At 40.9% G+C, this 25,731-nt stretch overlaps 1 protein-coding gene across 1 annotated transcript in view; it reads left to right on the forward strand.

The window, feature by feature from the left end:
- Positions 1–25,731, forward strand: part of necab3 (N-terminal EF-hand calcium binding protein 3) — a 40,668-nt gene that overhangs the window by 3,237 nt on the left and 11,700 nt on the right. The window contains exons 2-7 of the mRNA XM_084348135.1: positions 3,994–4,018; positions 13,167–13,275; positions 15,326–15,351; positions 17,376–17,473; positions 19,030–19,166; positions 24,118–24,239. Of these exons, the coding sequence (XP_084204261.1) occupies positions 3,994–4,018; positions 13,167–13,275; positions 15,326–15,351; positions 17,376–17,473; positions 19,030–19,166; positions 24,118–24,239 (517 nt within the window). The remainder of the gene's footprint in view (positions 1–3,993; positions 4,019–13,166; positions 13,276–15,325; positions 15,352–17,375; positions 17,474–19,029; positions 19,167–24,117; positions 24,240–25,731) is intronic.

A 25,731-nucleotide genomic window follows, 5' to 3' on the forward strand; every position in this document is an offset into this window, starting at 1 on the left:
TTATTCATGGAGGGACTGTTTATTGAGCCGAAGAGATCCTTAAATAAATTGACACAAGTTCTGTTGAAATTGCAGAAATTTGCATTTGTCAAAGTCTTCTTAAAGTGCTGATGTAAGAGAGGTGGTGCATGTTACATTCATTTGAAGAATAATGAAGGTTGAAGTGTAAAGCAGAATGACAATAAATGCAGATTCTCCATGCTAACTTAGTTTTCACAAATTAAAATTTAAAGCTACAAGGAACTTAAATTGTTGTTGACTTTGTCGCCCCCTGTGGACAAAAACGGTATGAGTGCCACCGCTGCGTGTTGTAAAGATATTTTTCTGGCTAGCGTGTGGATTTGTTTTGGAAGCGAGTGAAAGAAAGAAGACATTTAAATAACATTTTTCTTTTTTAAACACAGATTAACAACTGTAATATGATGATGTTGCAAAAAAGCAAACTTTGTTTTGCTAACATGTCCGTTCGTGCACCTAGGTTACATTCAATCCCACAGATACAAGATTTGGTTGCTGGGTAATAGAAATTTTGTTGTGCGAAGGCTAAAGTTACCACCATTCTCTGTAATGTTATGTTTATAGGCGAACAGCAAAATATACCTTGGTAGCAATTTACAACAATCAAATTGAATTGAGGAGTCTTACAGCCTGAGGAAGGAAGCTGCTCTGTAGTCTGGTGATATGGCAGTGGAAACGTCTGTGTCTTTTTTCCAGATGGCAGCAGGGTGAACTGACTGGGTGTTGTCTTTAAGTGTCCTTTGGGCTCTGTGCAGACATCTCACTTCACCAGTATCTGCTGCCGTCCAACAATACAGCACACTGCTGTACCACCAGACTACAGAGCAGCTTCTTTCCTCAGGCTGTGAGTCTCCTCAATTCAACCTTAGCACTCTGCCATCAAAAATAGTTTTCATTTGTGGAATCTGACTCAGTGACAGGCATTAAGAAAAACTTATTGAAAATATTTTTTTTAGAAATATACTCTTCTATGTTGGTCATTGAGAGGCATCAGTATTAAATTGAGACCATTTAATAAGCAGTTCGAAGTTCCTTGTAAAATGTTTAACTGCTTGAAACACATCTTTGTGCTCAGTAGGGAACAGATTTTTCATTTTATTATCATAGTTTTGGTCCTCGTTAACATGTTAGTCAACAGCTTTATTGGTGCTACATGGGCCACGGTTGACACAGATTTATAATGGAGTTTAGACCAATTATCTAAACCACTTATGGGACATGAAAATAAATGTGATCATTAAAATCGTCACCCAAACTGCCAATTGTAAACATCTATTTGACTTTCAAGAGCTACTTCAACTTTGATCCACCGTTCTTTGGTTGCATGCAACGCAACAATTCCATGGATGACTATAATCATGTTTTCAGGACACTAACCTTTGTTTTCAGTCCAGATAAGTGGTTTAGTGATTATGGTTACATTGGGGACTTGTTTAAAATCTGTCTCATTGTTTGAGCGGTTGCCCAGTCTGCGGTCCTCAGATCCTGCCTCGTTGTTAGATCCCAGAAACGAAGCCGTTAAGTGAAAACATGTTGTGTGTTGCTGTCCTGACTGGATTGGAAACTGGAATTTTCCTTTACTGACCAGGAGGCAGCCTCTGTTTTCAAGACACCCCTCATAAGCCATATTGTTTGGCTTTGTGTCTCCTCCATGTCAGCCAATAAAAATGACTTTCCCAGTGTTGGTCATCCATCCGTACTGAAGTCGCTCTGTTGTTGTTTTCAGCCGAGCTCTGTCAAGCAAGTTTATGTTCATCTGCCTTGAAGCGAGGCTGTATTACACATTTGCTGTCATTGGTGGTTGTGAATTTTAAAACCTCTGTATAAAATAAGCCTTTCATCATCCGACACACCATAAACCTCCATGACAATTACTACAATGATCCCCGCCAACTCCAGCTGTACAATCGGAAGAATAATGATCACCAGCAACAAAGAACAGATCCTTGAAAGCATGTTTTTTGTTATGCACAAATGTCAACCAGCCCTGCATTCATCCTTGCCATATCCCTCATTTTTCAAGGGGGTGGGATTTTGTGCTTTTTTACAACATGCACACAACCAGCACCCTGAAAAACTAAAGTTCATAAAAGATTTTTTGCTTTAAATGCATCGTAATCTTGTCTTTTTCGATGTGGTAATTTTGCGTTTAAGCGTCCATTCATCCCTTATCCATTCAGGAACATCCTCATTACAGTTTCTATTATAACAAATACAAGTAACTTCAGTGTTGCAGCCTCCCTTGCTGATCATAAGCCATCTCATAGTGCCCCAGAAACCCCCAGTGGGACTGGAGTGAAAGGAGCCAGAACTAATACGACCATTAAGTGTTGTCTGTATACATATGACAAAGAATTAGCCTGCAAAGGAACAAACAATACATTGCTATAATTACATTACATTACCGTTAATGGATCAGCTTCAATTGAACACCATTGAGATATGTTCAAAGGTTGTTGCAATGCAGCAGTGGCCACGGGCCAGCAAATGGCAGCATTACTCAAATGGGCCCTGTTCACCGCAGACGTTATTTTTACTTTGTCATAGCAGGAAAAGCGTGGCGTAATTAATGATCGTCTGCTTAATTTAACAGTAAATGAGCCAGCATGGCCCTCGTACTGGAACACCTAACTGTAATTCAGCGATCATTAATTGCACCCGTGCTTTTCCCTTTGTGAGGTGTTAAAATGTTTGCAGTGAAGTCAGTCTGTTGGTGGGTTATTGTGTACAACCAAAGACAGAATAATAAGTGAAGCTTCCAGGCTTGAAAAGTGAAGCCAGTGCCAATGGCCAGCAAGGGGTGAGTCAACTGAATGCAAGAAGAAATCTGATTGCATGTAAGCTTATGAGAAAATGACCCTACTTCTCACTTAGTAAACAGTTTCTTAATGTATTCATGGTCTCAATTGCGAGTTTGAAGTCTTTTTTCAGGGGATGCTTTAGGGTGTGACTACTTTGTAGAGCATGTCCGCAGGTTCTCAGTCAGATCCAATCAGCATATCCACACCAGCTCCACCCTCAAGTCCAAATATGCTCACTTCTGGCCATACAAAAGAAAACTACGGTGGCAATGGCCAGAATACCGAACTTGAAGCTTCAGAACAGCAATGCAGAAACTAAATGGGTGATGTCACAGTGGCTCCATCCACTCTACGGATACAATTTGCTGTCACAGCCTTTTCCAGTGAATGCATTTAGCTGCGGCAGGAGCCATTATCAGCAGTGATTGATGCTTGGAGTTGATCTTTTATAAGACCACTGTTGTTCAGTGAATCTTAGTGCTCAGGGACATCAGCTGGCCTCATGTTCCTGTCTGAATCTACACAATAGCTGGATGAAATGAGCTTCAGGTTATGGTCCTTGTTCTTCCATTTTTTTTTCATTGGTAAAGTATAATCAACTATTGTTAACAGTTAAGCTTCATACATCGAATAAAATAGTTGCAATAACAATATATATATCATCCACCCCAATGTAATTGAATCAGACTAAACATATTCAAAGAAATAGACTGTAAAATATAAAATAAGGTTAATTAATGTGCACATCAACACTTTAAAGAAAGCCTGTCTTCAGAAATATGATTTTTCATGACTGAAGCACCTGCAAGAAAATGACTGTTTACCCCTTTGCTGCTCAGTGGCCTCATACTCGTTCTGAAATTACTGTTTACTTCAAAAATGATGATCGTTCAACCTATTTTACAGTTGACACACACTCATAAACCGCATTCAACCTACCATGACTCACACATACAGAGTGTAACAGTCCTGTCGACATCCGTGTTGTGTTCCTCGTCAGTGCTGCAGAACAAATGAACCCTCTGCTGCAAGCGTCAAACACCCTATTGTGTTTCTGACAAATCGTCATGTCTCTTAGTAATCTGCCTTGTCTTATTGCAAGAAAGCGTATAGTGATTGCCTGGCAAGAGGTAATAACCATCTCCTCCCCACTCTCTCTTTCTTTTTCTTTTAGATTTTCCGCCGAGCAGACAAAAACGGTGAGTAAACAGCACATAACAATGATCTGGAATGAATAATTTGTCACAATGCATGCTTGTTGTTTCCCCACATTCTTCCACTTGTTATTATGCCTCAGATAATCTGGGCGGAGAAATGACGGATTTGCATAAATGACTCTTCAAGTGAAGCCCCTTTCCTCTTCACGCTCCAACAAGTTTCTGCACCCAATTAAAATGATGCTAAGATTCTGGATTATAGCCACAACTGGATGAACATGTCACACAAAATAAAGCTCCTCTCTGTCAGCGTCTACACAGATGACTTGGTGCTGTCTACAAATGAATGAGTCATGTTAGCCTAGGCTGAGCCAAGATTTTTTTTTTTTGTAGCAGTGAATCACTGATTATATGGCCATGTTAGCTAACGCAAACACCGTAAAGTAGGTTTAGAGAATGCTCATACTCAGAATTTGTACAGGCTAGGATGTATTTCACACAGTCTTTTAAGTTAATGTGTGACCACTGCTGATGTTTAGCACCTTAAAGCAGGTAGTTGTGCGGAGTGGCATCTATGGATAGCAATTTTAGGCTGAAATTAGGGAGCAACAATGTGACTGTTATGACCGTGTCAGAATATGGCATGAAATGACAAAGAACACAACAGCTAACACCAATGTTACAACAGCCCAACTGCCAGACAAAGTGTTGGCTATGTACATTTCTGCAAATCTTGGATATGATGCAACTTTACGTTTCTTTAATTTTAATTTTGTGACAACGCTGTGCTTGTGACTGGTAAGGCTGAGACACAAAAAACAATTGTTAGGGTTCAGAAGAGACCGTGTTTTGGCTTAAAATCTACATTTTGGTTGCCACAAATGTGGCTGGATATGACCAAAGGCACCCGCTTGTACTGCACTACACTGCATGCATATATTAAAGATGGTATATAAGTGTTATTTTTGAAAAATACAGTGCAATATCCAGGCATTCATTGCAAAATCTAATATCCTTTAAAACAGTTTGCCAAGGATTGCAGCCAAGATTTCATTAGACCCACAGTGAGACATATAATGGCCCAGTAAAATGTTACTGCACAGTGTATTGGCCTTAAGGGGACTGCAAGTTTGTAAGTTGCAGTGAAGCATTACAAGGGATCAAACAGGGTCTGCTGAAGTTACGATTTGTCTTTCAGTACCCCCCGGACACTCACACACTGACATATATCATCATTCTGTGATGTTAAATCCATTCTGGGAGTTGTAGTGTAATTAAATGACTTTTCCATGTGCTTGCGTTTCCTCGAGCTGTCTTATCTAATTTTACTTGAGTGACTGTCGTGACTTTGTAGATTTAAACAAGTCCCAGGAAATGTGACTGAGCTTGTTCCAGTTCTTAAAATGACGAGCCGCGTCTTCTGTGTGTGAGTGGTTGTGTTTCATCAATGACAAAGAACTTTTACTGTTGAGTTCAGGAAGAAATCCTTTGTCCTTGAGTCTGTGAGACTGACAATACCGGAAGATGTCTTTGTTTTAGATACTTTTGTTTTTTGCGTTTTGTTGAAACCAATCCTTCTGCAGTTGTGCTAAACGATCCCATGTTCACCATATTCATCCTCTGCAAACAAAGCTATTCCATATATTATCATAACATCGCACCATGAATAAAAATTTGCCTGACACATCACATATTTATGAAGGAATATTGCTTTACCAAACGTAAGATTTTAAATATTTTTTCCTTGCCTCTGCTGCCACTGTAGCTATGAATGCCCTTCCAGAAAAGATATTTATTTCTGTGTATCACCAGATGAAATAAGGTGCCACAACACATCAGCAAAGAACGGTATCCATGGGACATTGTTGCATTGTTACAGGGGCTGCAGCCAGCGTGCCTTCAAACAGCAATTACCTCTCAACAGCTCTTAACCTTCACATTGATGAGTGTTGTGCGTGATGAATTGTTCTCCGGCTTCCAGCCAGGTACATTCACCGTTTTCACTTTTTATTATAACAAGCTCAGCCGAGATGACTGTCACCACTGAACCAATTGTGGAGAAAATGGTAATATGCAAGAGAAACACAAAGGAAATATAGTGCGCTGCGTTCACTGCTCTTTATCTTTTAGTAATAAACACCGCTGGGATTATGCTGTGTATTTAATATCAACAAAGTAAAGATGAGGTCGTTACAAGTAGAGCGTCTTGAATAATAAAACAGTATGTGTTATTTAAATTATGTCTGTAGCTGAATGTAAAGATACAGTATATGATGTACTGAGAAACATCTCATCTGTTCCTTTTATTGAGTTTTAATTGGTGAAAGTATGAGAAAACAATTCCCCATTTAAGGTTCATGTACTGTATTTCTCTGGAACGTTATTTAGGCAGTGGGTCATTTTCTACATCTAAGATAAATCAGTCGCTTGTTGTGTGCCTTTAGCACCTCAGCTCTACAGACCGTTTTAGTGTCTTTTAGCAGGATGCAGTGATGATGCCCCTGCAAAATAGTGTTGGAGGGGGAGATTTGGTAACAGCTGCTAGCTTATTTGTGTACCATTAGTGGCTAGATTGTGTGTAGGTTGCTAGTTTGGAGGTTGTTGTAGATGTTTCCTGTAGAGACAGGGACTTGAACGTGAAGCGTGGACCTGGATACTAGGGTGCCACTCAGCCTTGCTGTCGCTTTTGCCCAGTGGTTACTCGCGGTATTGCATTTTCATCCGTAAAACTGTTGACAGGACAAACTGCAAGCAAGGTCAGTCATTACTCTTTGTAGTATTATTTTCTTATCCATCGAGGTTTTATATTTGTGCAACTTTCTTTGAGCTGACAAAAGCGATTAAACTGCTACTGTGCATATTCAGTGGGCCGCACAATCTGGAATTAAACTCGGAGACGATGAAAGTTTTTTGGCGTTTGCGCCAGGCGAGCAATTCTCATTGGACTGACTGGGCACCATCTTTTGTTTCGCTATCGAGTTCTATTTAAAGTCTATGATATGTATAATCAGCCAAGGCTTATACCCACAGTCCACATTAGTGAGTCGGACAAAGTAAGTCGCCTAAAGTGGCCACATGCAACTTTTTCTGAAGCTTCTGACTGTAAGTCACAGTCTTTGAGCTACGGTTGAGAGTGTTGCAAAAAGCTACTAAGAGGACTTGAGTTGTTGAGGTTCGGTTCATCTTCACTTCTGTACTCCAAACATGTAATGGTCTAAACTGACTATTACCCAAGTGCATGAAATCCTGAGGATAATTAGCCATCTTGCATAACTCCAGTCGTGTCACTGCCTAATTGGGAGGATGGTCATAGATCGGTGATCTTGTTTGAAATGTTTATCTATACCAGCTTAAAGTTTATGTCAAAAAAACGATATCCTTATAGAAATCAATACAAAACTAAACCTTGAATTTAGCTTAAAAAATCTGCAGTCATCTTTATCCAGATATCCAGATTTCCCATAGATACACACTTTTCAACTTGACAGCTTTTAATGAACCTTGCTGCATGCCTGACATGTGCTTCGACGTGGAGGAGAAGACCAGCGAGCTTCAGACCATTAGTGAGGTGGAGAATCGAGAAGCGGGAGGGGTGTGTGATCTAAAAGCAGCATGCGGGCTTAAATCAGAGTATGGAAGCTAAAAGGCAGCTTATATCACAGATTTCCTCACAGATGGCCTGGTGGTGGTGGAACGCATCCTAAGTAGAGCATCGATGCTAAGAATACCAGGATCTGAGATGGTTCGGGTGTACAGTAGTGCATAGGAGTTTACCATAAAGAACCGGGCCCGACTCTCTCAGTAACACAAGTTGCTTTTGAAGCTGTGATGCGTCCGTGGGAATTTATAAACCACTTAGGAGAGGCTGCGATGGGACTAACCTTTGGAGAGATAAGAGTGCGGCCTACTTTGTGCCCTACTTTACAGGACTTTCTCACTTCGCTCATTTGGTTCTTGTTTACTCTTATCCTCTGAGCACTTTGTTTAGTCTATTAAGACTTTTTTTTCTCAAGGCGTAAAGGCCAATAAGTGTTGAAGGAGCAGCCTCACACTTTTTTTTCTCACCTTGAAATTCCTTAGTGAATTTTCAGGCTCAGTATAACAAGAGCAGTTTGTGCGTATTCCCTTCGACTCAACCCACGTTGTGATTTATAGCTTCTTTCTTTCACTGTAATGATTTTCCTGTGGGGCAACGCGATGCATGGAGGTTTCGACTGGTTAAAGGAGGATATCACACAGTTAGATGTGCTGAGAATATTATAATATCCACATCTGCATTCAGCATAATGGTGGTTTATTGTTGGCAAATGAAACAGCTACACAGCGCCGCAGTGATAAATTATAGAGTTGAGCTTCGTGATACTCATTTTCTTGCACGATGAAATTACTTGACTTGCAAAATATGTTAAAATAACGCAATTTCTTAGACTTCCAGCCTCTCTGTCTCAAGCCGTTTAGCTTTTTAATACAAAATTCCTAATACAAAAAGGTCTCCTTTTAAGTGAGCGAGACGCACAAAGGTATTTGTTCAATGAGCTCCTGTTCTCTTTTAAAACCAGGTCAACAACATCTGCTGATTCGGTACGATTCACTTGCAGACAATTAAGTAATTCACGGGGAAACTAACTGTTTTGTTCCAGGAATAGCTTCACATTATCCGGAAAACGTGACAGGAGCAATTCTTTATGTGTTTACACTTTGCATAATGTGTATGTTATGAGTATCTGCGATCCATTTAAAGAAACCCATTTGTGTGTCTTATATGACATTAGGCCACGCGTGAATGATTTATTCGTTTAAAGGCATCAGCTGGCGTTTGGGTTGGGAATCTGTCGGTGCAGCTGCTCTGATACGACTGTAAGAGGATGATACAGAGCCGACGAGAGTCACTGACATTTTAATGCGCACAGTTTTTAATAAAAGAGCACTGAGCAGTTGTTAGTTGACTCAGTGGATTTTAAACATTTCAGTATGAGAGAATCAGGATTTGGTTTATCGCCAAGTACGTTTTACCGTACCAGGAATTAGCCTTTGCATGTGCAATAAACATAGTACGAGATGACATAAAAAGAAGATGAGAACTCAAAGTCAAACAAGTATACATTTTTACAATATCACCATTATTTAAATGAAAGTGATTTACAGTTTTGTGCAGGGATGTGCAAATCATAGAAATTAATCTAATACATAGCAGAGAACAATACTGATTTAATGGTGGTTGTTGAACGTAGGAAGGAAATGATAGATAAAACAATAAATGTAACAAAGCATTTGCACGATACACAGCTTCAACTACACAACTATATTAGTTAACATACAGCTGCGAGCTTGAAACGAGGGAGAGAGAGTTCACAAAGTGGTCTAGAAAATGAACAATAGCCGTATTGGGTCAGTAAAGGTCTCAACTCTTCTCCTTACCAGGTGACCTCACATGGGGTCCTGACCCCCAGACAATCAATCAGTGCAGAACAGCAGAAGCAGTACAAGCCTGGTGATAAATAATACAGCGGTGAAACACTACACACATAAAATGACAAACATCACTTCGGATTGATGCTCGACTGAACAAGGATGTCCTGTTTGGCAAATAGGTGTCAACATCAGTTCTGCCTTCCTCCCATCTCACCCTCACATCCCTCCCTTTAGTCATCAAAACAGATGGTGTTATAAGGGATGATTCAGCGTTTGAAAGTGACAGCAGACCAACAGGTATGACTATCGAGATAACACATAATCCCCACACCTGACTGCAGAGCCTCTTCTCATCTCGATCCTGTTAGGCCATCGTTTGATGCCATCTGTCACCAGCATCCCTTGAAGACCCGTGTGAGATTGAAATCAGGATTGATGTTTGGCATTTGGTGTATGCGAGAAAAATATACATTTACTGCTTTTATCATCGTTGTTGCTGTTTATTTGTTTGTTTTTAACAAATACTGTACAACGTTCACTAGATCTCTCAGGTCTAAAAGTGACAATCACTAAAACTCAACCCAACCGACCCCCCTACTGTATTTTTGTGTTTTTTTGATATTTGAAAGAAGATGTAAGGTAGGAGTTAGCGTTAGTCACTCAAAAGTCAAAGAAGAGTATCATTATTCTCTCAATGTACAGAGTAATGCAACAAAATCGACTTATTAGCCATCTAACGAAAGACTAATTAATCTTTTCTCTTCATCACAAAACTCTAATTAGAAGAATTAAAACTCAAAAAGGCCCAAGCTTGTGTATTCGTCGGTCATCCTCTTTCATGGAGAGGACGTTGACATTTAACCCAGAACTGTCAACTTGAATAGAAGAGACTGCCAGCAGTGATCGTTAGTCCATCAAACAGATTATCATGAGTGTCACTTTGAGCATAACTGCTGCCTGTCTGGCACCCCGAATATAGGAATCCTTCCAAATACAACACAGTGAGAGGAGGACAAAGACGTCTTTGGACTCAGATCAACAAACTAACTACAGATGGTATATATACTGTATGAACTAAGTACCAAAGGCATATAAAAGTGTCATATCTTCCCCATATAAAATCCATACTGAGGGAATCGTTATTGTTTTAGAGTCAATAATCTACATTTTTCTGTATTTTGTTTGCTTGAGATAGTTTCATTGCAGTACGTTAAATTAGGGCCAATAATGACTGCAGTCATCTCCTCTCTTCTGATTGGTTTACATCTTTAAGCTGACTGCTTTTCAGTTTAATTGAAGCTACTGAGCCTGGGGAGCCCACGAGTCTTCGACCATGTTAATCGTGCTTATGTAAGAAGGAACTTTTAAGTGAAGAACGTGGACTTCAGAGTTTTATCGAGGCACGTGTCAACTGTATGCTTTGATATAGCTGAAGTGGGCATTTTCAAGAAAAAGATGGAGCCACACTGACTTCTTCATCTGAAGAATTAACATAATGTTCTCCTCGTGCCCCGGGGGCAGTACTGTCGGGAATTACTTTCTGAAAAGTAGAAGCCAAAATATGACACTTGGTGTCTCTATAATACTGAATACTTCTCTTCTCCTTAAGCAATGAATAGTACATGACTGTGGTGATCCAAAGGATTTTCTATTAGAGAGTCTGAGTTGGTGTGTGGTGCAAGACGCTGTGGAGGTATAACACTGTTCACATCTTTAAACTTTATATTGTGGTTCAATTAAATTCTTCTGGACTTTGTACCCTAGAGAGAAACAGAGGCACGGAGCCAATTTGAAATAATGTTTTGTTTTTCAAGCGTAAAAGATGTCTAAAGTCCTGTTACAAGTTTGGTCTTGCATCTAAGTGGAAGAGAAAAAAAATGTATATAGAAAGTGGGAGGAAGATCACAAAAGACCATCTAAGGCCAAAGTGGTGAGATCAGGTCATCGTCACGACCGGCGCATTATGCATTCTTGTCAGAGGTGATGACGAGCGGCGTCAGAGAGGCTCCAGCAGAACAGATGGCCTTCGAGCTCGCCCTTGAGTCCTGAGCTTTGCTGAGTCAGCCAACTGGAACCCCGTGGCATATTAAACCGCTCTTGTTAACTTTGTCTTTGTGTTGACAGGGTCGTTATTTGGGCAGATTACTGAGCGGGGGCTATGAAGCCAGCAGTCGTCTTTTACTCAGAAGGTTTAGAAACGTGGCCAAGTCAAAAAAAATGAGCGGCGATAACTTCCTTTATGGGAGCAGTGAAGACATGGCTGGCTGGCTTTTGTTTGTCTCAGTAGCTGTGTGACCCTCCGTGACAAAATCAGTCTGTTTGCCTGATTCAACAAATGCTTCACACTCATACTAATTTGTCTGTGTGCCATCTTGGCTCTATTTTATCGCTCTGACCACTCTGTTCTGTCTTTCGTTCACATTGACTGAGCGGCCAGCTCGCTCCGATATACTTCTGATTGCTTGTTTGCTTGAGTGTCTGTCATGGCTCGGTCTGTCTGTCGATGTGGACTCTTTTGTGAAGATTAAAACATCTAGCCGTTTCTCTCTGGCAGCCTAACTGCTGACTGATCTATGGAATCTGTGCCAGTAGACAGATTGATAGTAGGCTCACGAAAGGAGCACTTCTTCACAGATGACAAGCGAGCTATTTATCTGCTGTTATTGATTTTTTCTGTGCATTGTCTGTCACAACAAGCTGTGCTCGCAGTTAACTACCAGGAGAAGTAAAACACGGCAATCTGCCGACAATATGTAGCCTCTTCTATTTCAGTTACAGTTTGTGGAGTATTTCAGTACAGTTTAAGTAGTAATACAATTAGTGATAATGACTTCATCAGCTTATACTGTACATACAGCACATGTAAGTGTGACAAAAAGTATATTTTTTGTGTTTGAGTGCATGTCACCAATCCAAATTCATAACTGGTGCTGAAAGTCGAGCTGCCAAAAAATAATTAAATGAACAATTCTGATATTTTTGTAAACCAAGAAAAACATGTGACCTGGTTCCAGCTTGTCAAATATGATTTAAATAAAATAACAATTTACTGCTTTAACATCCTTTATATTATTGTAAATTGAATTGGGTGGCTGGCTGGCTGGCTGGCTGGCTGGTTGGTTGGCTGGCTGGCTGGTTGGTTGGTTGGTTGGTTGGTTGATGGTCGGTCAGTAGGTCGGTTGGTTGACTGGTTGGTTGACTGGTTGGTTGGTTGGTCACATTGGACTCAAACATTATAATATAAAAGAAATCTGATAGAATCTTTATAGAAGTAATACCTCAGAAATGTAATAAACATACTTATTAAAATCATAATAATAATTTGTTTCAGCCTTAGAACTCACCGTAATGTACACTGTGTGCTGCAGCTCAAGAGCCGAGTGCAAAGGTAGAACAAGGGAAACATTTTTTAGATGAAGCCTTTTGCATTGAAAGGTGCTCGTCAGGTTGTTAGATCAGTGTGCTGTCACACCAGAAATAGAAATAAAGGTGATGAGTCACGAGAGAACTAATGAAACAGTAGGTTCAAATGACGTCTCTAGAGTTGATAATTAAAGCATATCAAATATAGCTGGATATTTTATTCATTTTCAGATTAAACTTTATAGCATGCGCTGAAATTAGAATAAATATTAACACAAACAAGCACAAATCTGGTCTTTTCTTTAAGATCTTAGGCTGATTATCCAGACTTACACTTACTTACTCTTGCTATGCAGTCATTATTTATTTATATTTTTGTGATGATGATGAAGGTCCTACTTGCTCTGTGTTTCAGACGATGGCAAGCTGTCATTTGACGAGTTCAATGCTTACTTTGCCGACGGGATCCTGACCACTGAGGAGCTACAGGAACTTTTCTACTCCATAGATGGCCGACAAAATAAGTGAGTTATTGTTTTTTTTTTCATCTGAAATTGGCTCTGACTTTAATCCATGCAAAGAGTTGAAGCTGCAAAAGTTTTTTTTGTTGTGATTTCTACAACACTTATAGTCCAAATGCCTCACAGCTGGAGGGATGTGTTGAGTAAAAATGAGCCCTGCGAGCAAACTCAAGCAGGCGGTATTAATGTTTACCCCCTTCCTTTGGACATAAAATACTGTGGCCGACACTTCAAAACCTACTCCCCCGAAATTGCAATCAAAGAAGTCGGCCTGAGGGTGGCTGCTGAAATCACTGTTCTGCAGAGAATGTGTAACTCACTGCAGCCGCAGAGGAAAAGAAACATTTCTCCCCTGCTGCGGTACAAGGAATGGTTTTAAGTTTCGTCATTTTTGTAAAGCCAGTCATGTTTATCGTTTTTCTTGGAGTAGACATTGCAGCCTTTTTTCAACCCAGTTGCCGAATAAATGCTGGCGATGTACTTTTCTGTAAACAATGGATAAGTTGCAACTTTAAGGTTCCTTAGGTTAAATTCTTTACCTTGCTCTCACTTTGGTTAGGTTTAATCATAAAAAGGGGTTAGGAAAAGATCATGTTTTGGCTTAATGTACCTGTTTTGGACGGCATACAGCTGGAAATTGTCGCAAGGTCTCCTTAAAAATATCCAGTGGTGTCACTCTGAAACGCAGTCTCAGCCTGCTGTCACTGGCTTGGCAGACTTCTCGCCTGCAACTCCAACATCATCCCCTCCACCGTCTGATATGACGTGATATGACATGTTCTGTAGATTTATAAATATGGTGCGCAGCCTTTGAGTCGTACAAATGCGAACATATCAGTAGTTTGCAGAAACATGAACTGCCAACATTTTATCCTTGACTGTGCTGCCTTTTCCACCTCCACACTCGTTTACATTGTACTAATACTGGAAAGAGACTGTGTAAGACTCATCCTGTGTGTATTGGCTCATGTAAAATAATGAATTCACTGTGATTGTTATGTCTCTGTGTTAGTCTCACAAGATGGCATGGGCACGCATAAACAAACCCACGCACAGACAAGCAAGTACATTAGGATGCATTGAAGTTTTTAAATTGACGCTGTAAGACGTTTTTTCTTTTTTGCACAAACCAGTGTTTGTGTACGGTATCAGCTCTACATTTATTTTTGGTTGACTTCCATCACTGTCTTCTAAATTGTTTATATAATCGGACACTGAGTCTGTCACTGATGTGACACACCGGCTCTCAGACCTCTCTAACCCCGCTCCAAGCTTCGAGGCAGTTAGCAATAACTGAGCTCTGATGTCTTTATTCTCATTTTTCGACCAGCATTGCTGTTTGTACAAGACTACTTCTGAAACAGAAAGCACTTCTAAAACCTGTGCAGGCTTTAGTGATGATGATTAAAATCCCGTAACACAAAGAATATTCCCTCTGCTAGTAAAACCCCAAAAACATAGAAAAAGATTTATCATCTCAGCATAGATGTCACCATCCAAATGGAAATTTAGAACAGCGATGGAAAAAAAGAAAAAGCATTATTTTGACCACAGATGCTGTGTGAGCCTTTTTAATGGCGCAAACCATTAACAAGCTTTGCTTACGGTCTGCGTCTGACTGTGAAAATGACCTGTAAAATTCCATTAAAGCAGCGGGAGACCTTTTCATGCAGTAATGGTTCTGCCTTTTATCAAACTGTGATACTGAGAATATTTTAGCCTAAAAAGTAATCATTTCTGCCATGGTAAACAAGGAACTATTGATTTTAATGTTTCTATCACGGTGGACTAAGTTAAAAAGAAAAATTCCTTTTACAACAATAACAAAAGAAACACACTATATTCCCCATGTGGGACAACAAAATGGCATGGTTTTAACACAGGTGTCTTGTATGTGTGTGTCATCCTCAGGCGGACACTTTAATATTCACACAGTTCGGAGTTACAAAATGTGTCTAGCAGAAGTAAAGAGCAGCAAAACTTTTAATTTCCCTAATTCATTTTCCCAACGTGTCTCCCTTTTATCTCCTCTGCTTTTATCTCTGCCCTGCAGCAATCTGGACACTGACAAGCTATCAGGTTGGTGGGAAAGTGATTTGCCTGATTTATTGTGTCACAGCTTTTTCGTTTCTGTAAAACTGATGTCTTTAATAATTCTAAGTTATCAGTAGCAACATTCGAAGCACAAGTTGAACATTTTGGGGAATATTCTTGTTTGTTTGTTCGTTTGTTTTGTGTGTTTTTTTATGCGAAGATGAGGTATATCCTTCTGTTAGATATAAAGCAAGAGCTATCAGCTAGTTAGATTAGCTTAGCATACAGGTGGAAACAAGAAACAAGAAAATTCAGTCGTCTACTTACCCTCATGCAGATGAGAAGTCAGGTGTTTCGTAGCCCAAAAAACATTTCTGGAGCAAAACAGAGTTGCAGCATTCTTCGAAACAACTGAAGTAGATGGGGACTTGTTTTAAAATGTAGAAAAAACTTGTCTGGTGTGAACCAAGTCTCCAGAAGCTCCAGGGTTCAGAATTGATTTGAAAGGACATTATTTACAATCTTTTTAAAGCAAAAATCTTCACCTTAGCTGCTAAGCTAAATCATTAGCCATCTAAAGGCGGCGCAAAAGCTCAAATCAATCAAGGATCTTAAACGTGTTGCCATTCCGACACATCTTTTAAAAGGGTTAGGGTTATGGGTTGCGGATTATGGTGAAACTTTGTCGGAATGCCGGGACGTTAGCATGTCGGAATAGTGGTATGTCGGAATGGCGGTATGTCGGACTTTTGGGATGTCGGAATGCCAGCATGTAACCCAGTTGTTTAGGAGACTGAAGTTCAGTAATTTCTGAAATGTACAGAAACTGTAGGCCACAGCCCCACTTAATCTGAAGTGTCAGCTTTCAGGAGACGGTATTCAATCACAGAGCAGCTCTGATAGTGTGCTGGCACCTTTAGAGGTTCTGGTGGAAGGATTTTTTTTTTTACCTTAAGAGAGCCAGCCAGCTGCCCCCCTATTTCCAGACTTTGTGCTCCAAGATAACCAGCTGCTGTTTCCTATTTGCTATCCAGACATGAGAGTGGTATCACTCTTCTCAGCTCTCCATAAGAAAGCATCGTACATCTCGTATATCGTCTTCATTCTTATGGTTTTTAAGGTGAAATATCAGTACTAACACTACAATCAACACTGCCACCTGCAACACTGATTCTAATCTGTAAATGTGAAAGAAAAAGCTGGCACAGATCTATTGACCCATTTTTTTTTACCATCTTAAAAATGCATGTGTGTGTCAGATGGCCTGAATAGAGTGAAGAAATAGGGCAGAGACCTGTAAATACCAGACGCACCCAGAATAAAACTTGTGCATAATTTATTTGGCGGGAATGGCATCTTTTCCATCTGACGTTTACGGTTTCCATGATTGAATGTTCCGCTTGATCCAGATTTAGTTCACCGGCTACTCGTTGTCTTGTCATTACCGAGTGTTTCTGAGCGGTATAAACTTCAGCTCGTAAAAGGTGCCGCTGATCCAGTCACCTTGGATTCATGTGTCATATTGAGGCCACACGTTGGTTAACTTTAATCAAGAGCTAATTATGATTAAAGTCTTTCTCTGCTTTACCGATCTGACGGCACAAATGGTTTCACAACCTTTTACTTTAATTGATTTGAATAAATTGTTTTCTCACTTCTGCGAACATAACTGACTGCATAAAAATGAGCGCGTGTAGGAGTTTCTTTATGGTCTGGCGTCAAATCCATCTTTTCAGCTCCTGTCACCAGCTGTACATAGGTGTGAATGAGCAGCTTTTGTAACATATGCCATTAAAACCGTGATCAAAACAACACTGTATCAGTTTAAATGATATGAGCATTATTGCAACGCATATATAGACGTGAACATTTCCAGCTTGACTTCAAACTAAACGTGGATATTTTTACCCATTTCTAAGATGTTCTCGATGCCCTCGTCGTGGTCCTTTAGTAGAAATCTGTCACACGTACAAGACTTTGTCTCCAACTCTCAGGAGTCAGAATAAGACTGACACAAATTGCTTTGACAGTGCTCTGACACTGACAGCTTGTTTCCTTTCTCCTGTTAGATTATTTTTCCCAGCACCTGGGGGAGTATCTCAATGTACTGTCAGCTCTGGAGAGCCTGAATATCGCCATTTTAAAGGCAATGGATAAAACTAAAGAGGTAAGTTTTGCTGACTTTTGCCTTAATTCAAGCTTTTATAGTATGAAAAACGCTGAGTGGAGACAGGCAGGTGGTCAAACACACAAACAGACACACACAGTCGGAGGTTTCTATTACAAATATGCTTAGTTTAGTGCTGGCATGAACAGATGGAGCCTGCGCTACACCGAGTCTCACAAAGCTGACGAGTTAAAAAAAGAGGTATATATAAAAAAAACACTTCTGCCACACACATTTCCATTACTTACTAACATATCCTTCCTGAGAGTTACATGAGAAGACCGATACAACTCTCACGTCTCTACAGTAGATATGAAGATACAGCCAGGAGGCGGTTAGCTTCATGTAGCACATAGATCGGGAACACGGACACAGCTAGCCTGGCCCTGTGTAATGGTAACAAAACCTGCCTCTCAACAAAAGCTCACTAATTAACGATCTTGTTCGTCTAATCTCTTCCATGTGAAATATAATTAGTAAGCTTACTTGGCAGATTTTGTTACTTTTTAACAGAGACAGGCTATAGCTAGTTCCTACTGTTTGCAATCTACGTGCTAAGCTAAGCTAACAGGCTGCATACTCATGAGAATGTTATCGATCTTCTCATCTGATGGTAAAAAAGCAAGCAGGATACCGGACAACTATTCTTTTATAGGTTTGTTAGGATTAGTCTTATTTTTTTTTTTTGCTTGATAAAGCACGTGTGATTCAACATGTTTGACTTTCAAAATAAAGGCTCCTTTGTCAAGTTAGCAACAACAGATATTATACAAGACACAAGTATTGAGTATTGTATTGGAATAAATAGTAACTACATAAATTGATTCACTTTATAGGCCTGCAAATGTGTGTTTAACAAAAAACTCTGAGGATTAATGAGCAACCACTTTAAACAGCCTCACATTTTGCTCCCAAGTCAATACATTATTCAGTTGCAATTAACAAAACATTTTAAAACCACCTCTAGACTTTTTTGAGGCAACAACGTCGAAATCAGGGATTTGACTTCTAGCAGAACAAGAACCAGCAATGCTTGTTAAACGAGAAGAGGAGATGTGTGCTGAATAATTATGCATCCTGTCTTAATTAGATCACCTTGCTCCTCTGTTCTGGCTCTTCTTTTAAAGCTGTCGGCGTGGGGAAACCCATAGAGGATTGTGCAATCACTAGTTAGCAGCTGCGGTCTGTCACAGAGTGCTCCGGACTGCTAATCCCAAGATGTGTTTTCAGTCGAGGCTACTTGTCACTTTAAGTTTTGACGAAGAGCTACTCCACTGTTACTTCATTAGCGCGTTGCGTGAATAACACTCCTTTGAGAATGCGTAATCAAGTTTGTGTTTGGGGACTCGAGCAGCAATTATGTCTCCTATTAAAGTTCTTCCACCTTGGAATTTGGATATGCAGTGCTGAATAATGCATGTGTTCGGAGAATTAATTAGCCCATTTAACTGCAGCTGTCACACATTCGCCTGTAGCTGTTGTGTTGTCTCTCTCTCCATCTCTGTGGTCTGTTGTGTCTCTGAGCGTTAACCTGTTTGTCGTTCTCTATCTCTCAGGAGTACCAGGGTTCCAGTGTGTTGGGCCAGTTTGTCACCAGGTTCATGCTAAGAGAGACGTCCAGTCAGCTGCTGTCTCTACAAAGGTCACTGCAGTGTGCCATGGAGGCTGTGGAAGAGCAGAGCAGCCCTGCCCCGTTAGTACTGCAATATCACACTGTCTGTACTGTGAGTTACATGCCCAGATTTCAAGACACTGTCCACCCCGCAATATGGCCTGGGACAATACTCGCGGACCTGATAATGCACCGAAACATGTTGGTGAGCTAGTGTTGCCTTGGAGTATTGTCTAAGTGCCTTGTTTATTTTCACACTTGGAAAATGGTCAAGAAGGACCCTGCTGGCTGAGCAGATTCTGATTGGCTGGCAGGTCTTGTGTCTAGTGGGATGTTTTTGCACTGCAGCAAAACTAAAATTATCTCCAAAAAACAGTCATCTGTGATAACCATGCCCATCTTTCCATTACTTTAAGCATGAACATGGTATCACTAAGACATAACCAAGTGTTAAAGGACCACCAGGGCCGTGTCCCGCACTAGTCGAGCTTTGTCTGCAGTTTTTCAGCCGATTGAGCGTGCTGAATCAGCGCTGGAGCCTGTTGATGAGATAGATCACTGTAATTGGCTGTTCAGCTAATCAGTTCATTATTTCACTAATTTAGTACAGAATTATTTCTTCTCATGCAGAAGCAGAACGTGTGAGCTGGCTGACCATCAACTGTAGTCTTTGTGGTGTGTTCAGGTGCTTTTTGGCTGAGACACAGGCAGCGTGAGGCAATGCAACAGGCAGCCGTCATCATCGGTAGTTACTTGATGTCAGCTTTGTGTATCTTGATCTTCAGGTGCCTGAACTTAAACACACCTTAACAATAATGAAAAAGTCTTTCACTAATCATAAGTCCTAACTTAAGGCCCCTACACACCAAACTGACATCACAGAGCAAGCTGCGACAAAGGCCGACTGTTTGTCGTTTCACGTCTTGGCAAAAACCTGCACGTGAACACGAAAAAATACAGCCAAGGGCCTGCTAGCTCATATGTTCTTTGCCTGCGTGAAAGGACATACCTCTCCGCAGATCTACAAACCTCTGTTATAGTTAAGCCGCATTTTTTGACACCAATCTTGCTAATATGTCCGCTTGTAATGGAGAATACGAGAGAAAAAGTTGCAAATGGCACTGGCAAAGAGGAAGAGGAGATTCTGCTTCACAGAATATAATAGCATACAGTACAAGAAAGACGAATTAAGAAAATAAAATGCACCGGTGCAAAGAAGTAGAAATATAAAACACAGAGATAAGACAAAATATGAAAGAGCAAGAGTAAGACTTTGAAAATACATTATGCAAATGCAAATGCTTGTCTGTACAGGCGTGTTTTTTAAAGGCTTTTTAAAGTGTGGCACTGACTCAGCTGCTCTGATATTTAGTGGGAGTTTGTTCCACAGTGTTGGGGCGAGGACAAAAAAAGCACGATCCCCCTTTGTTTTAAGTCTGGACCGTGGTGCTGTTAGCAGGATTTAGTTCTCTGATCTGAGGAGTCTTGGAGCAGAATAAGGGCTAAGTAGTTTTGTAAAGTGGAACGAGACCATTGAGGGCTTTAAAGTAATCAGTAAAATTGTGAATTGAATTCTGTAATGGATTGGTAACCAGTGTAATTCAGCCAGGACTGGGGTGATGTGTTCTCTGCGTCGAGTGTTAGTGAGGAGTCTGGCGGTATTTCGTACTAACTGTAGGCGGGCAACTGCTGTGTTGTTTAGACTGGTGAATAATGAGTTACAGTAATGTAGACGGTGGATGAGTTGTTCAACTATGTTTCGGGGTAGCAAAGTTTTAACTAGATTGTTAATGTGTTGATTGAAGTTGAGATGGTGATCGAAAACAACGCCCAGGTTTCTAGTTTTGTGTTTGTTGTAGTGGTCCAAGGTGAGGGGAGACAGTATTAGAAATATGATTTGGACCAGTAGTCAGAACTTCAGTCCTGTCTGTGTTCAGCTGAAGGAAATTGGAGGACATCCAGTCCTTATTGGCAGCAAGGCAGCAGTGCAAAAAGGGCCAGGTCATTGTGGTTTTCAGGGTTGAATGAGACATACAGTATATCGGACAATCGTCAGCATAGCAATGGTACGACACAGAAGTAAAATGGCAAATAACATGGCCAAAGGGCAACAAATACAAACTAAACAAAATCGGACCAAGGACTGAGCCCTGTGGGACCCCACATGACATCAGAGCAGTTGAGGAAGTGCAGGAAGATAAGTAGGATGAAAACCAAGAGCAGTTTTTGAGAGTCGAGGCAGTTTAGATATTGGACGGTAGTTATTGGGGAGAGTTGGGTCTAAACCAGGCTTCTTAAGGAGAGGCTGGATACAGGCCTGTTTAATAATAATCCAGGACCAAGCCAGATAAAAGCAATGTATTTACAATGTTGAGAAGCCAGGGGGCGATCACTCCAAAAGTCTAAAGGGGTGAAATCATGGATACCACAGGGACAGACTCAAGGGGCGGTACCTCTCTTTTTCAGTTTCTCCTTTCTGCACTTATCTACTTGCCTGAACAGCCAATCAGAGTGATTTCTTTCGCCAACGAACCACCGCTGATTCTGCTCATGCTGAATCGGCCAAAAAGCTGTTTTAAAAAACTATGTGCATTTGTTTTCTACCTAAAATTAATCAGGACTCCTTGAGCACATCTTGTTTGCAGGTTTGATTACGCTGCACAATGAAACCACTGTTTTGGCCAGGATGAAACCAATAATCAACTTAATAGAGGAGATTGCACTATATATACAGTCATACTGCATGATTCTTTGTATTATATTTTAATATCATTTGCCACACAGGCTTGAAAAACAAGTTTGTTTTTTTGCAGACTGAAATCTAAAGGGAAGAACCAAGGAGCCCCAGAGAGTGATGTGTTATTAAATCAGCTTTAATGATGTCTGAGGATTGAGGCAGAGAACTGTCAATTAGCTGCACGGACGACTTCATGATGCATCTTATAAACAAAACAAACACAACTTTGCCACAATTTCGATACTAAATATACAGTAGTTTATTCCTTGCGCACTATTCTATTCTTCTGTGTTTACTTTACGAGCGCGGTCCTTTAATGCATTGAGAGCCCTACCTCTGTGCTATTAAAAATAAAAATGTGAGCCTTGGTCTAAGCAGCGAGGAAATCCAACTAATCAGTGCTACCTCCGTCTCCCTCAAGGCATGCCTTTCAGCACAGGGCTTTGAATCTGTTACATTCTCACAGACGTACAGTTGCCTCGCTAATAGGCCGACTGCTTAAAATTCAGTATTTCTGTCAAGGAGCCAAAACCTTTCATTAAATGTAAATGGAGCTCTGAAAATAAAAAAAGAGACCTAAATTGCTGTCCCCAGTCGGGGATTTGATGACCCCTGAGTATGAGTCAGTATGTAAAATCACCCGACTGCTAATATTTGCAGTGAAACTCCATGTACACCATAGTTTTCTCTATTCATTGTAGTTCATCAAAGATCTCGGCAAAGGCGCAACGCTTTTCTTTGATGCATCATTTACTAAAGGAATCCAGTGCAGGGAAAACAATCCATAAAGGACGTTTAATGAGCAGCAATCCGTCTCAACGCAAGTCAATATCATGACACTTTGAGCTGACTGTTAGCATTTCTAACGCGTTAACGATAAGGCCACCCAATTCGGCAGCACGACTTGAAACTGTGGTTTGTTGTCTGTTGCGCTGCGTGTGTCAGGACTCAGCAGAGCTCTTCTCTCTCCCCTCCTGGTACCACACTGGTATTATTGGAAATAATGGAGCGGTTATAGCCAAGGTGAATTATTGAGAGGGGACGGGGGGTGGGGGAGGCAGAGTGGGGGAGCAGAAAGGAGAAAGGACGATGGGGCTGGCATTGAAATACAGAGCAAGTGAGTCATTGAGAGAGAGAAAAAGCAATGAAAGATGAATACAAAAGGTGAATGAAAGACAGAATGGTGCAGAAAGTCTGAAATAGATGGACAAAAAGGAGAGAGGGGGCGTACAAAGGGACATGATGAGAGGCTTTTCTGGCCACAAATAACTCTTCTAAGATTGTTTAAATCGGTATAGATTTTGGAAAGAGTCGGAGGGAGTGTGGGAGAGTTGGGAGGGGCAGAATCAGAGATGTATTGAGTTGGCAACAAACACCTTACTCCTCTCGCTCTGCTTCCATGCAGAGGATTTATGGCTGTTGCAGTGGCCTTTGGGCTCCAGGCTGTTCTCAGCATGAGAACCTCCTAGCAATGCGCTCCCTCTGCGCTGTCAGCGTGATGCTGCGCAAACACACACACAAACACACACACAGACAGACATAATGAAATGCACACATGGAGACACAACAAAAGGAATGGGAGAGAGAGACAGAGACAGAGAGAGAGAGAGAGAGAGAGAGGCACACACACACTAACGAGAGCAAACAAATGTGCACGGGCATTCAGACACACAGATGGATGTGTGTCTCAAGTGTCGCACGCTCATAACCGCACAGAGTGCTCGACGTCCTGCCCTTGACACCCTGTGTCTACAGCCAGCAAACACTTTTCCATCTACAACAGAGCTCTGTGTGTGTGTGTGTGTGTGTGTGTGTGTGTGTGTGAATATTTAAGTGTGTAAGTGGAAGGGTCCATCTTCCTTAACACCCAGCTTGTGGGTTAATAAGCACTAGTGTGTATCTGGCCCTTCTCTTAAGTGTTTTCACCTCTATTTTGGACACTTTCTGTTTTTGTGTCTCGGTCTTGTGACTCTGCACTGTTGACTGCTCTCTCTCTCTCTCTCTCTCTCTCTATGTCTCTCTCTCTGTCTGTCTCTTTCCTCTGTGACAGCAGACATTAACCTAATCTCAGTGTCTGATTTAAATCAATTATTAATGCATCCTTCCTTTCCTCTCCCCCCCTTCGTCCTTCTCCTTATCTTTTCTCTTTCCCCAGTGTGACTACCACTGTCGGCCATACCTTAAATTTCTGTTTTATTGTTATTCCCACACTCCCTCTGACAGCTGCTCTCTCTCTCTCTCTCTCTCTCTGATGTTTTTTTTTGTTTCCCTGGATCTCCACCGCTGCCGTGGCAGGAGGGAGGTAAAGGCACCGGAGCTGACAGCAGTACAGAGGAATGGCAGGCGGTGTGGTCGCAGGGTCCACAATAACCTGTGCATGTCCCCATCAGATCCCTGCTCTGGCATCCTGACCACAAGTGAGAGCAATGTCGCCTCATGTGAACACAGCTGAAGGAGAAAGCTGGTGTTTATTTTTATCATTTATCATTTTTTCTCAGGCTTCAACTTGGAAATCAGAATCAGAATCATTTTTTATCCAGCAAGTTTTCACATACGAGGAGTTTGCTGTGGTATGTAGGTGCAAAAACAACAAACAATACAAAACAATATTGAAAGATAATAATACAAATCTAAATATGAAGAAAGATGAAAAAGTTCAGTTTTCATTTTCAGTGATATTGTTATCAAATTTGAACTTGGGCCATGTAAGGCTATATGACATGTACCCATTGAGTTTTCCAGCTAGAAGGGGCAGTGATAGGTCATCTGCTGGCTTACTTTTGCATTAAAAGTTCAGGCGAGAAAAATGATAAATTCTTCAGTGTGTTCAAACTCCTGTAGATCAATGACAGAAGCACTAATAAAGCTTCTGACTGTTTGGGGAAATAAATCAGACTGTAACCTTGTCTCTACAACAGCTTTGAATTTACTTTGGATTAGACTGGGGAAGGCATTGTAGGATAATTTTACATAAATCAAAAGGAACGGTGAGAGATAAGTTCACCGAAAAAAGATAATTCAGCCATTATCTACTCACCCACATGCTGATGGAAAGTTTCATAGTGAGAATAATGTTTATGTGAGCTTATTTTTTGGCTGCTGGACACGAGAGGTCTTCTGCTTCACTGTGAAGTCCATTGTCAGTGTTGGTGCACTGGAGGCTTCAGGTTTCCAATAGTAAACACATGTGTACGCTGAATATCGGACCAGGATTGACTTCCAAACTATTTTTTGGTGTCACACATCCTGCTCGTAGGATGCCCTTTAACTGCTTTGAGCAGTGAATGGGAAAACAGCCTTCTATTGTCAAACTCTGCACAGTGACGCTCTAACATTCAACTGTAGCAACAAAAGGGAAAAAAAACATGCATTGACTGGCAGTTGACCTATGTAAAGAAGTCACGAATACTCTCCTTGAACCGCTGGAAAACAGGAGTAAATGGTGCGTTTGTGGTCGACTATTTTCTAGTCAGTATTTATGGCAGCAGGATAGTTTGCGAGTGATTCTCTCCGACCAAGCTGCCCTGCACTTTTAAGCAACAATGCAGAAACATGAGCTATTATGAGTCAAAGAATAGCCCGTTTTCCGCTGCAGGCTGCACCTACATTATGTCCTTGAACTGTAAATACATGCAGCATTGTGCCGAGGTTTTCCTACCCGGCCAATTAAATCAGCATTTTAACCTCAATTATATGTAACACTTCCGGCGAAGCAGATCAATAAATATATTTACTACTTATTTGCAGCCGTCGGGAGAAACGTGCTCAGTGATGTACACATTAATAATTCCCATCACTGTCACGTTATTAGAGGAGGCCGTCAGCTCTCACCGGAGGCTTTTGTCACGCACAAAGATCATATTGACATTTTTCTACAGACCATTCCTTTATGTCGAGCCTCATTTTGTT

This window comes from Pagrus pagrus, assembly GCF_965226575.1.
Source record: "Pagrus pagrus genome assembly, chromosome: 3".
Classification (NCBI taxonomy): domain Eukaryota; kingdom Metazoa; phylum Chordata; class Actinopteri; order Spariformes; family Sparidae; genus Pagrus; species Pagrus pagrus.